Here is a 15,288-nt window from a genome sequence, read left to right as displayed (position 1 = left end):
GCAACTGCAGTTGGACCTCTCCACAAGATCAGACAGAGGCTCATCCTGAATCCTGCAGGTCGTTGTCCCTCAGGTCCAGCTGTGTCAGATGAAGGGGTTGGACTTCAGAGCTGAGGCCAGAGAAGCACAGCTGATCTCGGACAACCTGCAGCTACACAATCGGAATAAAGAATAAATGATGTTGATAAAAATCCATTATAACCAATCAGATCGGTTCAGGTTTGAATTGTGCAGCTCACATTACTATGTCCTAATCAATGAGCTTTCTCTAAAAATGAGTAGAGTGACTTTTGTCATTGTGTTATTGGGACATCCAATGTCAGCCTTCTACAGACATCATCCAAACGTCAGCACAACATTCAGACAACCATTCACGTCCAACACACATTAATAACATGCTGCTGATCTGTGTGTGTATGTGTGTGTGTGTGGTGTGTGTGTGTGTGTGTGTGTGTGTGTGTTGTTGTGTGTTGAAATCACAGAAAGCAAAGAAATATTTCTACTTCAACAAGTAAACTTGATCATTTCAAACAATCTGAGCTCAGAGGATCTTCTGTATACAGATGTGACCATTGACAACAATTCTAAACATCATTGACTTTAACACTAACAGAGACATTTTCTACAGTTCTTTAAGAAACACAAGTCTTTTGTGACGCAGACTAAATTTAATACAACAAACTGAAATATGAACAAAAGGACATTTACAACTTTATGGATGTAAGTTATGTCTGAACATAATTAGCTTCAATTGTTAATTAAACATCAGATCTACAATAGTAACAGAGAGTCAGTGAACTGACCTCAGAGTCTTCAGTCTGCAGTGTGGACTCCCAGAAAATCACACAGCAGCTCACATCCGAATCCTTCAGTTGTTTCTGGTCAGCTCCAGCTCTGTCAGATGGGAGGGGTTGGACTTCAGAGCTAAGGCCAGAGAAGCACAGCTGATCTCTGACAAACTGCAGTCCTCCAATCTGAATAAAGAATAAATGATGTTGATAAAAATCCATTTATAATCCAATCAGAGTGTTTTCAGGTTTGAAATGTGTAGCTCAACATTACTAGTCCTAATCAATGAGCTTTTCTCTAAAGGAGTAGAGTGACTTGTCATTGTGTTATTGTGGATCACATATGTCAGCCTTCACCTTCTACAGACATCATCCAAACGTCAGCATAAAACATTCAGAGACAACCATTCACGTCAACACACATTAATAACATGCTGCTGATCCGTGTGTGTGTGTGTGTGTGTGTGTTCTGAAGGATCAATATACAATGAATCAGACATCATTGTTTTATTTATGTTTAGCTATGGCGTCGTCTGGGTTGGCAGCCAGTTCCAGAGCTCTGGAACACTTCTCGTGTATTTTTAGTATTTTTAGTATCTTTGTTCGGTTATGTTTTTCTGCACATCATCGATCTGCAGACATTTTGTGATCAAGCGTTTACTTTGAACTGTGGAGTAAATGTTTTTGTCTTTCCCTGCTTGATGGGACTCCTTCATGAATCATCAGAACGAGACCCATTCACTAAAAAGCCCTCTTGTTTTAACACTACCCAACGAACAGCTGTTAACACTAGGTAGTGCTAGCATAGCGTCTGTTCTGTGGAAGGCCGCTGATTCCCTGCAGAACTGAGAAGAAGCAGACGAGGATGCAGAGCTGGATCTAAGCACCAGGAGCAGAAAAGGCCTACAGGACCACGATCCGTGATAATCCGTTCCTAATCCCGTACCGAACCGTCCTGTTTTATCCACAGGGGAATGGAAGAATCTCTCTCAGATCTATCTCTCGCTCCTCCTCCTCCTCCCACTCTCACTCTCTCTCAATAAATTCAAAAAACATCATCAACTCATCACCCAATAAGATGGAGCAGCTAGAAAAAAGCGCGAACTAACGGCCCCACGAAAACCTAACACAACAGGAAAAAACAAAAACAGAACACAAGGCTCAAAGAGAGACGAGTAAATAGGAGAGCATCAATGCATGAATGACAGAAACTGCTGTGGATTCGCATGAAAAATCGCTGGCGCTGCTGACGTTTGGATGATGATGGGGGTTTCAAAAACTTGTGGAGAGAGGGATAGGAGAAAAGCAAACGGCTGAGTGTGGTCGGGGGCCGTGAGCATGGAGGGAGGGTGGGGAGAGGAGGGATGCCACCTTGCCAAAGACTCTGAGGTCAGTTCACTGACTGAATGAATGAAGGCTTTATTTGTCATTGTAACAGTACAAGTACAGTACAACGAAATTGCACCAGTCTGTCCATACATATAATGCATGTAATATGATGACAATTGGGAGAAAAAAGGATACAACATGGGGAGAGGGGAGGATGTGGAGGAGAGGGGTGGTAAATGGTCACATCTGTATACAGAAGAAGAAGAAGATCCTCTGAACTCAGATTTGTTTGAAATGATCAAGTTTACTTGTTGAAGTAGAAATATTTCTTTGCTTTCTGATGATTTCAACACACACACACACACACACACACACACACACACACACAGACACACTGTAGTAGTCTGAATTTATGATGATCCACAGTAACAGAATGACTGTCTGTTGTGACTGACGTGGAGCGGACACAAATATTGATAATCAAACAGATGTTCAAGAGCATCCCCCCTCATGTGACGATAAACCAGTGTTTGGTTTATTGAAGAGAGCCTGGTCATTTTCACTGTCTGCATGAGAGATAACTGCTCTGTGTGTTTATTTCTACAGGGTGCATGACAGAACGATGGTGGCTCCACCTGAAAGATATAAAGGTGAGTAAATGCCCACTGGAACATCTTAAAGGAACGTAAACTGTTATTAAAACATAACTGGAAGATTGGCTGCTATGTGCTTCATGGCACTAAATAATCCACCAGCGGATCATTTGTAACCTTTAACCTGTTATGGTCATTACCAGCTCTATATGTTTCAATTCAATATTGAACTTTTTTCACAACCATAAACTCACTTTCTGCAAGACATCCTGAATCTCCTCCAGAAACTTGAATATTCCTGAGCAGAGTGGTCAAATAACAAAATGAGTGGGTGGATGGTCGCGTCTGTGTACTTTGTGGACGTGCTGTATTTGGAGAAGATGACCAGTTAAAGAAATCTATGACGAGCTAACGTCAGATCAACTGCTAGACTGTTGGAAAACTTTTGTTCAGAGCAGTCTGAAGAGATTTCTGCTCACAGGGATTACTTTTACATACGTTTACCTCATTATTTGAAACTCTGGCCACGTTTAATATTGTAACATTATAGAAATGACAGAGAAGAAGGGAAAGCATTATAGGTCCCCTTTAATCATGAATGTGCTTGGTCTTATTGGACTTTATTGGACTGGACTCCAGTAGATAACAACAGGAAACATGGGGACAAAGACATGCTACAAAGGGACAGCCTTGAACTGGGGGCGTTGTTGTTCCAGGTTTATGGATGTTGGGTCACCAGGATGTCCAAAAGTGAGTTTGACATTTGCTGCGTCTTCTTCTCCCCATCAGATCCGTCCACATCAATCATAGACCTGGATGTGTCTGAAGACAACAGAGAGACGAGTGGGGATGAAGAGGATCAGCTTGTTTGTGGAGAGGCTCTGAATACAAATGTCAGTTTGTAACATTTGTATTCACCTGTCAGTGATCAGACTCGTTAGTAAATTCTACTCATATTAAACCACCAGCTGCTGTCCAGCGTAGTCCTGTAGGCTTCACTTGTGCAGGATCATTTCACTGAACAAAAATAATAATTTAGTAATCTTGACGAGGGATAATGAAGTGATGAATAAATGTGAGAGTGCATGTAGAGCAGAAAGTGAAGCAGTGAGGATCCTGTCATCTGTACATAACTGGGGGGGCTGGGTGGTCACTTTCTGCTCCAGTTTAATTCACTTATTTTGTGCCTTTTTCAATTTTAGGAGAAGTTAAGTTTCACACCTGAACTGCTGACTGAGTCTGGACAGACTTCATACAGGTAACCGAACCAGAAAATACAGATGACTTCAACCTGTGATTACACTTCAAAGATTTTTTGTTTTGGCCTTTTCAAGCTTTATTTGTTAGAGACAGCTGAAGAGTGACGGAGAGAGAGAGAGACGGGGAATGACATGCAGGAAAGAGCCACAGGTGGGATTTGAACTCTGGCCTTCCACAGCGAGGACTGAGCCTTCGCACACGCGGCGGCTGCTCTACCACCTGAGCTAAACGCCGCCCCGAACCTGTGATTACACATTACACATTACACATAATCCGTTTGTGATGCGCACGGGTGCTTCTCCGCCGGCCACAGAGCAACACGAGAACGCACGAGATCTCGTGAATTCACGCCTAATCACGCGATATTGCCGGCTGTAGTCTCTTTGACTCCTGCGATGACATTCCACGCCACATCTTTTTTCTGGTGTCCTTATAAAAAGGATGTGAGGTGTCATAAATGACAGGTTGATTTTGGACCTCCAGAATCAACTTCTCCTCATCCATGGTGTCAACGGGGTGAAAAGACGCCTAAAAACCTCCGACCTGTTGACTTCAGTAACTGGGTTTTATTTTGTATTTGTGCATTTATGTGTATTTATGCACTGTGCTCCGGCATTCGTGAACAATAGAAGCTCTGCGTATGTGTTGCGGAGGGCTGCCGGATGCCACAGTCGATCCGGAGCCGTGACGCAGCGGGACCGGAGACTGTGTGAGCTGACACATTGACTAACATTGAAACGTATCAGCTCTGTCGCTATGGCGGAGCCGTTCCGCATGCAGTGTATTTTAGGGGTAAATCTTCCATTCGTGTCCTCCTCGAGTCCTGCAGGGCGTCCTTCTTGAGGTCTTGGGAACAGGGAGATGAGAAAAGTTCAGTTCTCTGTGAAAGATGTGAAACTGAATTTACTGTGTTTGCTACACTCCCGACTTATTTTAGAACCGTTTGAATTTCGGTCTGATAGGTTGTTGTTTGACATTCAGAGGAGTTCAGAGTTCAGAGGAACAAGATGAATAAAAACTCAGAGCTTCTGCATGCCTTACCTCAACAGATCATGTGACCAATGATGCAAAAGCTTGTTGTAATCAGCCCTTCTGTGTCCTACAGGTTCAGGTGTCCTGGTCCAGGGGCGTTCCAGTGTGCTTTCACTGACATGGTGTTTGTTGTAAGGCGGAAGGCGGAGCTGCTGTACAGATCTGTCCAATGGGATGAGAGCCTCCTCCAATCAGCTGGAAAGACGGCTGCAGGGTCGCTGTTCGATATCAAGTGTCCAGAGGATGCTGCTGTCAGTCACCTCCACCTGCCACACTGTGAAATCATGGATGGTGAGAATATTACTGTTTGTTAGAGTAATGATCAAACTCTAAAGGCATGTTAGTGAATCTGCAACAACTTACTTGATTCTTGATTTAACATTTAAGTTACTTTGGACAAACCTGGACTAAATGATAAATATATTTATTGAACAAAGGTTGATTGATAATAAAAATAACTTTATTTATAGAGCACCTTTTAAAATCAGAGTGAAAACAGGATACTCAGAAGACAACATAAAAAGAGAGCCAAGCAACACAGAAACAAAAGATGGTAAAGACAGTGAAAGAGACTGAGACTTGTGTCCATATAAATAAATACATAATTAAAAACAATAAAAGAAAATCAGAAGAATAATATGATTTCTGATTTGAGTTATTAAGTCTCTGAGATGATCTAAAGCTGCAGGTAGATGTTGTGACGTTGGATAATTTAGTCAAGTGAAAACATACAAGAGAATTCCAATATTTCTCTTGGTTTCAGGTTTGGACTTTGACTCGGCCATTCCAACGTTACATTTTTCTGCTTTAACCATTCTTTTGTGTCTCTCTGCATGGCCCACCTTTTGTTGAGCATCAGTTTATGAACAGATACTCTGACATTGTGCTGGTACAAACCAGAATTCATTGTCAATGGCTGCCCTGACCCCGAGGCAGCAAAGCAGCCATGATACTGTCACCACCGTGCTCCACAGATGAGATCGGGTTCTTATGCTGGAATACCAAACTTGATGTTTCTCATTCAAATTGTTGGATTTCCTTCATTTGTACTGTCTGCCTGACAGCTGATTGGTGAAGCACTTCCTCTTAAGAAGCCTGGTGACCATCCACAGCTTTTTGTCTGAGCTCCACAGAAACCTCCTTTGATCGAGGCATGGCGCACTTCATAAAACTTTGTGGTGAAAAGCAGGCTTTAATAGTGGGTTTATATTCCTTCAATAGGACAGGAACAGCTCAACTCACGACTCATTTCCAGCAGCACTGTATACTAAAAAGCTGTTTCGAAACTTCTCTCCTTTTTCTTTTCACTTCTTTAGCAGTTTCATTTCTTCTCAGTTTGAAATAAATTATATAGAAATAGTTCCCACAGGCACAATCATTTATTCCCTTTAGGCCTCACAGAAGTCCTGACTCATGGAAAGAGTCTGTACTGCAACAGCATGGTTGCTGAACCTGGGCAACGTCTATATAACATGTCTATGTAACATTACACTGAGGTTGTTATCAGTAAAACAAAAGTGTAACAGCTCTTTGTTTTCACAGCTCTGCTGTCTGATGGTGTGTTGACTGTCGTCCACATCACTGATGATGGGATGAGTGTCCTCAAGCCGCTGAAGATCACAGACTCTCATGTGGTTGTCGAAGTCCGTCACCTCTCTCTCTTTGGCCTGGTCTGGGATCTTGTTGAGAGGTTGTGGACAAAACCAGTTAATGGTCGAGTTCAGCTGTTCCTCGGACCACAACTCCAAGAAAGTAAAACACTCTATGTTTATCTCCTGCCCAGGAACGTCGATCTGAAAGAGGTAAAGCTTTTTCTGAGTCTGCGTGTTGACAAATGTTCTTAAACTGTTGGACAGTTTTTTACAGTGTTGGACCTCGCCCCATCTTTACCTGATCCCAAATCTTCAGTATTTGTCAAAAGTCTGTAGAAAGATATCAGAGGCCATTACAGGCTTTTTAGTTTTCAGTTCCCTGTTTCTGTTTCTGTCCGTCCACTGCATCCCAGGGAAACACAAAGAGGGAATTATATTCCAAACACACTTTGGTTAGGTTAGGTTAGGTTTTCTTTATTTGTCTCCACCAGGGAGAAATTTGTCTTAGAGATAGGGATGGTTACAGCACCATAAAACACATATCAACATACCACAAACAGTACTGAGCCTACGATATACACATACCAGCATGACATGAAATAAAAAGATGGATATTCACAATACATATATCAGTAATATTTATCCTGCCATAAGTATAGCTCAGTCATACATCCCCTAGAAATTATCACACTCACAGCCACCCATCCATTTCCACACCAACACACATATACTAACTTTATAACCTTTATAAAAAAGTTAAGAATCCGTCCAAAAACAACTGCGTTCATTTCTGGTCATTAATTAGTTTAGTAGATAAAGGAATGAAAGAGTGCTTGAAGCGATTGTGCTCTTCCCGGACTTAAGAAGGACATTTTCCCCATTCAGCACATGAGAACTATCTGATAAAATGGCTTTTGCATGTCTGATAGTTGCCTGCTCAAAAAGATCCTGTGGGTTAAGGGGGGGCATCACACCCATAATCTTACCTGCAGTTTTGACTAGGCTCAAAATCTCAGCTCTAGATTTTACTGTGAGATTGCCAAACCAACAGGTGATACCATAACGAAGGACTGATTCAATCGTTGCTCTGTAAAAGATGAGCATAATGTTTTTGCAGACTCCAAAAACTCTAAGTCTGCGCAAAAAATGAAGGCGCTGGTGGGTTCTAGCACAGACATTGGCCACCTGAGTGCGCCAACTAAGGTCACTGTCTACCTGTACTCCCAGATACCTAACACTTTTCACCTGGTCGATGACCTGGCCATGTATAGCTACTGGGTCCTGACGACAGACAGATCTGGGATCCAGCAGCATCTCTACTGTTTGAAATGTATACAGACTGTTGAAGCCTCTTCAGATAACTTTGAATTTATTTTTGTACAAAAGGAAGACTGAGGATAAAGCCTCTCTTAAATGTTAAAATGTTCTGATGTCTCTTCAGGTCATGAACAGTCAACAGTTGCCTTATGAGTACATCGAGACCACTCCTCGATGCAGACTCATCAAGAATCAAAGTTACAGTCTTGACTGTCCTGAGGCCACTGAAATTCAGCCTGAGGTGAGTCTTCGTTAGTGTTGTAACATGCTGACACGAGTCATCAAACTACTGTTGGTTATATTTACTTTGAATACTACTTTGTTTTTTCAGGAAGAAGAGTTCGACATGGACTTTGGACCAAATTATGATCCCATGTTTGAGATCTTCCTGCCTACAAACACAAAGACTGTGACTGTGACAGTCCAAGACCAAACACAGGAGCGTGTTTGGTCGCGTAAAGTTAATCTGCCCGGTAAAGTCTTCCTCCACCTGATAGGACAACAGACACGATAGAATAGAGCAACAGTAACTGATTGATCCCGAGGTGTCTTCATTCTTACTCTGATCGTTCGTCAATCTGTATTCATCCTGAAATCCATTTGAACCAGTTTTGAGGGATCTTATTGGCCATTGAGCTCCAGGGTGTATAAAACCTATAATGAAAATACTACTACTACTACTATACTGCAATAATGAAAGAGATCTTTGTTTAAAAGTGATTGTTGCTAAAAACAAAAATCAAGTTTTCACTGGTTATCTTCCAGCTTCAAGAACGGGGACTCAACAGAGCAACATCCCAGCAGAGGACAGAGTCCCAGCAGAGGTCAGAGTCCCAGAAGAGGACAGAGTCCCAGCAGAGGTCACAGTCCCAGCAGACCAGAGGCTGTTCTCAGTTCGTACAGAGTTTATAGACAGAGTGTCTGGACCTGTTCTGAACCAGCTTCTGGATAAACTTCTTGCACGTGGCATTATAAATGATCATGAAACAGAGTCAGTCAGAGGAAAAGTCAGAGCAGACAAAGCACGAGACCTGATCGACACAGTGCGGAATAAGGGAGCTGAAGGCAGCTCAGTCCTGATCGCTGCTCTGTGTGAGGTGGATCCATGTCTTTCCAGAGAGCTTAACTTAAGCTGAAGCAAAAGCAAGAAACAGCTGACTGTTCTACAGTGTCACTGTCGTCTTTAAATGAGACGTTTTGTTGTTTTTAAGAAGCGGACTAAGCCTCACACTGATGGAACAAAACCTGGACTGCATTGGATGGATGCTGAGCAGGAAAATTAAGAGTCCGTTAAGAGTTTGTGTCTGCAGACATGAACTAAAACAGACAGATGCTGATGCTGTAGTTAAACAGACTTTAAATGAAACATGCAGACACTCAAAGTTTGACCAAAGTGAGTTGCCGAGCGATCGCCTTGAAACCAGAAGGATCTGGAGAGGATCTGCAAAGAGGAGTGGACCAAAATAGTTCCTGAGATGTGCACAAACCTGATGACCGACTACAAGAAACATCTGACCTCTGCATGCCAACAAGTGTTTCTACACCAAGTACTGAGTCCTATTTTGTTACTTATTTCCCTCAATCAAATGCAGATCAATGTATAACTTTTATAAATAAGTGATTTTCTGTATATATTTTTTATATTCTGTCTCTCTCTGTTTAAATAAACCTTCCATTAAAATTAGAGACCATTCATTTATTTGTCAGTGGAAGTTTAGCAAAAATCACAAAATGGGTAATCGATAAAATAATTATATTATTATTATTTATTGTTTATTACACTACATATCTCATTTACACACTGATAGCATCAGCTGCAATGCAAGGTGCCAACTGCTCAACAGAGATTCAGTATTCAGCCCAAGGACACTTCGACATGCAGACTGGAGGAGCCAGTTCTCAGCATGCAGTCAGGCAGACACATTAAAGTTAAATCAGTAGTACAAGTTAGTTCTACAGTTGAGCTACAACAGTGAAACATAAAGGTACAAAATGTACATTTCACACCATCATCACCATCACCACCACGACCACGACCATCATCACCACCACCACGACCATCATCATCATCACCACCACCACCACCACAACCACGACCATCATCATCACCACCACCACACACAACCACGACCATCATCATCACCACCACCACCACAACCATGACCATCATCGTCACCACCACCACGACCATCATCATCACCACCACAACCACGACCATCATCATCATCACCATCACCACGACCATCATCACCATCATCATCACCACCACCACGACCATCATCACCATCATCATCACCACCTCCACCACAACCACGACCATCATCATCACCACCACCACGACCATCACCATCACCACCACGACCATCATCTTCATCATCATCATCACCACCACGACCATCATCATCACCACCACCACGACCATCATCACCATCACCACCGTGACCATCATCATCACCACCACCACCACCATCATCATCATCACCACAACGACCATCATTATCACCACCACCACGACCATCATCATCATCACCACAACGACCATCATCATCACCATCACCACCACCACGACCATCATCATCATCACCACCACCATGACCATCATCATCACCACCACCACCACGACCATCATCATCACCACCACAACCACGACCATCATCATCACCACCACGACCATCATCATCACCACCACCACGACCATCATCACCATCACCACCGTGACCATCATCATCACCACCACCACCACCATCATCATCATCACCACAACGACCATCATCATCACCACCACCACGACCATCATCATCATCACCACAACGACCATCATCATCACCATCACCACCACCACGACCATCATCATCATCACCACCACCATGACCATCATCATCACCACCACCACCACGACCATCATCATCACCACCACAACCACGACCATCATCATCACCACCACGACCATCATCATCACCACCACAACCACGACCATCATCATCACCACCACGACCATCATCATCACCACCACAACCACGACCATCATCATCATCACCACCACCATGACCATCATCATCACCACCACCACCACGACCATCATCATCACCACCACAACCACGACCATCATCATCACCACCACGACCATCATCATCATCATCATCATCATCACCACCACGACCATCATCATCATCTTTATCACCATCACCACCACCACGACCATCATCATCATCATCACCACCACCATCATCATCATCACCACCACCACCACGACCATTATCATCATCATCACCATCATCACCATCACCACCATCACCACCACGACCATCATCATCATCATCATCATCATCATCATCATCATCATCACCATCCTGGTGGAGGGTTTCGTAGAGATGGCCGGCTCTCTGTTGATGAGCGTGTTACTTCAAAGAAACGTAAACTTAAGTCTCGTCATCAAACTGTGTGAAAAGATGTTGAATTAACAAGTTCGTTTTCTGCTAATTTCAGGATTGTTTTGTCACTTGGAGCCAATTGGATGTGTTGCTATGCAACAAGTCTGTATTGAGCCAAAGCCTGGTGGTCAAGTTAGCAATGAAACTGTAATGTCCACAAGTACACAAACTACTTGATTTTTCTGACTCGCCGGTGTTTGGGTTCAACGAGTGACCGTGTTAACTGGTGCCCGTCAGCCGAGCGTGTCAGTGTGACGCAGTTTCAAACAGCAAGAGAATACGTAGCTGTCGTCGTGAATGCCTCTAGTTTTTCCATGGAAATAAATACCAATTCATTAAGTTCAATAAAATAGATATTATCCTGTGTGTGTGTGTGTGAGCTGTAATGGAGGAGTTGGGCTCACTTCCTTTGATCAGTGATTGTAGAATTTGATTGGCTCTTTTTTGGATCCTAATTAAAAGTTGAACTTGGCGAGTTCAGCTCTGCATTCATTGTTGGGGGTGTTCCTGTGCACTGAGAATGCTCTTACAGGCTTTCTATTGGCTGTTTGTCACATGTTTCTCTGGATTCTTGATTTATGAGAGGAACACATCACTTTAGTTTGAACTCATTATTTCATTGAAGTTCAGAAACATGTCAAACAACTGATCACTCACACACACACTGTTATGTGACCTGGTCAAATGATGATATTCCTCTGGCTGGTCACTTAGGGGTCAATAAAACATATGACCGTGTTTTGGGCTGTTTTTTCTGGCCACGGTTGAAGAAGGATGTGCATCAGCACTGCAAAACATGTCATGTCTGTCAGGTTGCTGGCCAGGTTATTCCACCATATCCACTATATCCAATCCCTGTGGTAGGTGAGCCATTTGAACGTGTACTTGTAGATTGTGTAAGTCCATTTCCCTGTACAAAGTTTCTCCTTACAGTTATGTGTTCTGCTACACGGTTCCATGAGGCCATTCCCATGCGTAAAATGACAGCCCCTGCTGTTGTAAAAGCTCTGGTGAGGTTCTTCTCTATTTTTGGGTTGCCGAAGGTGTTACAGACTGATCAAGGGTCTAATTTCATGTCATGTATTTTTGCCCAAGTATTGAAACAACTTAACATCACTCATAGTCACTCTAGTGCTTATCCTCCGGAGAGTCAGGGGGCGATCGAGCGTTTCCATCAGACATTGAAATCATGCTCCGGACATATTGTTTAGAACTCAACAAACATTGTGATGAGGGCGTTCATCTCCTTCTGTTTGCGGCTCGTGAGGTCGTGCAAGAATCTCTCGGCTTTAGTCCAGCTGAGCTGGTCTTTGCGCACACTGTGCGTGGTCCCCTCAGGCTTCTTCGGGAAAAGTGGCTGAGTGATGCGAAACCGCAAAATTTGTGTGACTATGCTAGTAACTTTCGGTTCAGACTTCACGTGCTTGCGAGTTGGTGAAGGGAAACATTGCTGTTGTGCAGATAAAAATGAAGACGTGGTTTGATAGGGACGCCCATCTGAGGCGTTTCAGTCCAGGCGTTAAGGTGTTGGTATTGGTGCCTATTCCTGCTTCAGCTCTGCAGACTCGGCCGCCCATATGAGGTCAAAGAGAAACTGAATGATCGCGACTACATTGTTAATCCACCTGATCGTAGAAGGCGGAGTAGGCTATGTTGTATCAACATGTTAAAGCCATACCTGGGGAGGGAATGAGTTCCTTTGCCTCGTCCTGAGGAGAACGTTAAAGTCCTGTCGCTGTCTTGTTTCCACTGATGTGCAGCCCTTTGAGGGTGATTAGTCATTGGTCCGTCCACTGCTGTTGTTCAGGGACGGCTTAAAAATTCAGAAATGTTGTCAAAACTTGATGAGAGTTTTTCTCATTTGGATGAGTCAAACCGTGAGGATGTGATAAAGTTCATTAGATCTCATGTTTCTTTGTTTTCGGATGTACCAACACGTACACATGTGCTTCAGCATGACATTGATGTGGGGGATCATCCTCCGATAAAGCAGCATGCTTACCGCGTGAATCCTGATAAGTGTCGCAAGAACAGGTGGATTATGTGGTGGACAATGGTATCACTGAACCGAGCTGTAGCTCCTGGAGTTCACCATGCCTTCTAGCTGGTAAATCTGATGGCTCTGATCGGTTCTGCACGGATTTTTGAAAAGTCAATGGTGTCACTAAACCTGACTGTTATCCGCTTCACAGAGTTGAGGATTGTGTGGACAATGTCGGCAACGACAAGTTTGTGTCAAAACTTGACCTTTTAAAGGGTCATTGGCAAGTGCCGCTTACCCCTCGGACCAGAGAAGTCTCTGCATTTGTGACACCCGACGCCTCCTTGCAGTATACTGTGATGCCATTTGATGTGCGTGATGCTCCCGCTACATTTCAGCGCCTGGTCAATACTGTTCTGTGTGGAGTAACCGGTTGTGAGGCTTATCTCGATGACATTGTGGTGTATTCAAGCACATGGGAGGAACACATTGAGCTCAGGCATGCCGTTTTTGATAGACTTAAAGCTTTGGTCAAGCTGTAGTCACCTATTTAGGGAAAATTCTGGGTCGTGGGCAGGTTAAACCAATTCAGTCCAAAGTTGAGGCCATTCTGTCATTTCGTGCTCCGTCCTCCAGATGTGAGTTGCGGCTCTTTTTGGGGATGGCGGGGTATTATCACAGTTTTTGTAGGAACTTCTCGGCTGTCGCGGCTCCCCTCACTGACCTCCTTAGCCCAAAAAGGCTTTATCATTGGTCCCAGAGCTGCCAGCATGCGTTTGACTGTATTAAAGCCTTGATGACTCATGTGCAGGTGCTTGTCGCTCCACAATTTGATCGACCGTTTAAGCTGTCTGTGGATGCAAGTGATGCAGGGGCGGGGGCAGTCTTACTCCAGCAGGGAGATGATGGTGTGGGGCACCCAGTTTCTGATTTCTCAAAGAAATGTAACCATCATCAGCGGGTGTATTCCACCATGGAGAAAGAGGCCCTGTCTCTGTGTTGGCACTGAAACATTTTGAGGTTTATGTGGGCTCTACTGCTGCACCGACAGAAGTGTTTACGGACTACAACCCTCTTGTTTTTGTTCATCAGATGAAAAACTCTAATCAAAGATTGATGCGTTGGGCACTGTTTCTGCAGTCTGTTAATATTGTTGTTCGTCACATTAAAGGCTCTAGAAATGTCCTGGCCCACACCCTGTCGCGTAGTTTTGGTGATGTGTGAATAATCTGCCCCATTATTCACCATCTTAGGGTGGGGGTGTTCCACACCTGGGGGTGTTTTCTTTTTGGGGCTGCTGTTCTCCCTCCTGTTTGCTTTTCTTTCCTTTGAGCTGAGTTAACCTTCTTCTTTTTTTTACCCTGTCCGTGATGGCAGAGTTTTCTTATTTTAGTTTGAGTTGGAGACCACCGGTAGTCCAGTTTTTCCTTCTGTGTTAGGTTAGGCCTGTTTTTCCTTAGTTAGTGTGGAAGTGCAGGGTGTGACGGCCCACAGCGGGGCTGGCCCCGTGTTTCCCTCTTTTGTTTCTTTTGGCCGGGGTCTCCATCTCTTTTTGGTTTATTACTTTATGGGTTAAATGTTTTCCCTTTTTCTTTTCTTCCCCAGTGGCAACTTATTAATAAAGAATCTTTTCTTTTGCAAACCTTAACTTGTGTGTGGCGTCCTTTATATGTTATGGTCTCATTGAGCCAGCATCAAGTTAAATATTAATTTAATTTTATGAGGCCGTAACAATTATGAGAAAAGCTCATTGATTAGGACATAGTAATGTTGAGCTGCACATTTCAAACCTGAAACAATCTGATTGATTATAAAATGGATTTTTATCAACACCTCAATTTATTCTTTATTCACGATTGTGAGCTGCGTTTGTCAGAGATCAGCTGTGCTTCTCTGGCCTCAGCTCTGAAGTCCAACCCCTCCCATCTTGACAGAGCTGGACCTGAGTCAAACACTGAGGATTCA

At 43.5% G+C, this 15,288-nt stretch overlaps 1 protein-coding gene across 1 annotated transcript; it reads left to right on the top strand.

Annotated features, from left to right (window-relative positions):
• The first annotated feature begins 2,172 nt into the window (after positions 1-2,172).
• Positions 2,173-9,597, top strand: LOC109143029 (caspase recruitment domain-containing protein 8). The gene is made up of 9 exons (XM_019278776.2): positions 2,173-2,177; positions 2,724-2,767; positions 3,500-3,603; positions 3,913-3,968; positions 5,076-5,293; positions 6,545-6,804; positions 8,036-8,152; positions 8,243-8,384; positions 8,677-9,597. Exons 2-9 carry the CDS (start codon positions 2,740-2,742, stop codon positions 9,045-9,047), a joined length of 1,296 nt encoding a protein of 431 aa, XP_019134321.1. The 5' UTR covers positions 2,173-2,177; positions 2,724-2,739; the 3' UTR covers positions 9,048-9,597.
• Positions 9,598-15,288: the final 5,691 nt, after the last annotated feature.

This window comes from Larimichthys crocea, unplaced genomic scaffold (assembly GCF_000972845.2).
Source record: "Larimichthys crocea isolate SSNF unplaced genomic scaffold, L_crocea_2.0 scaffold539, whole genome shotgun sequence".
NCBI classification, from domain to species: domain Eukaryota; kingdom Metazoa; phylum Chordata; class Actinopteri; family Sciaenidae; genus Larimichthys; species Larimichthys crocea.
Note: the sequence above shows the minus strand (reverse complement) of the source record. Positions and strands in the feature narration are given on the sequence as shown.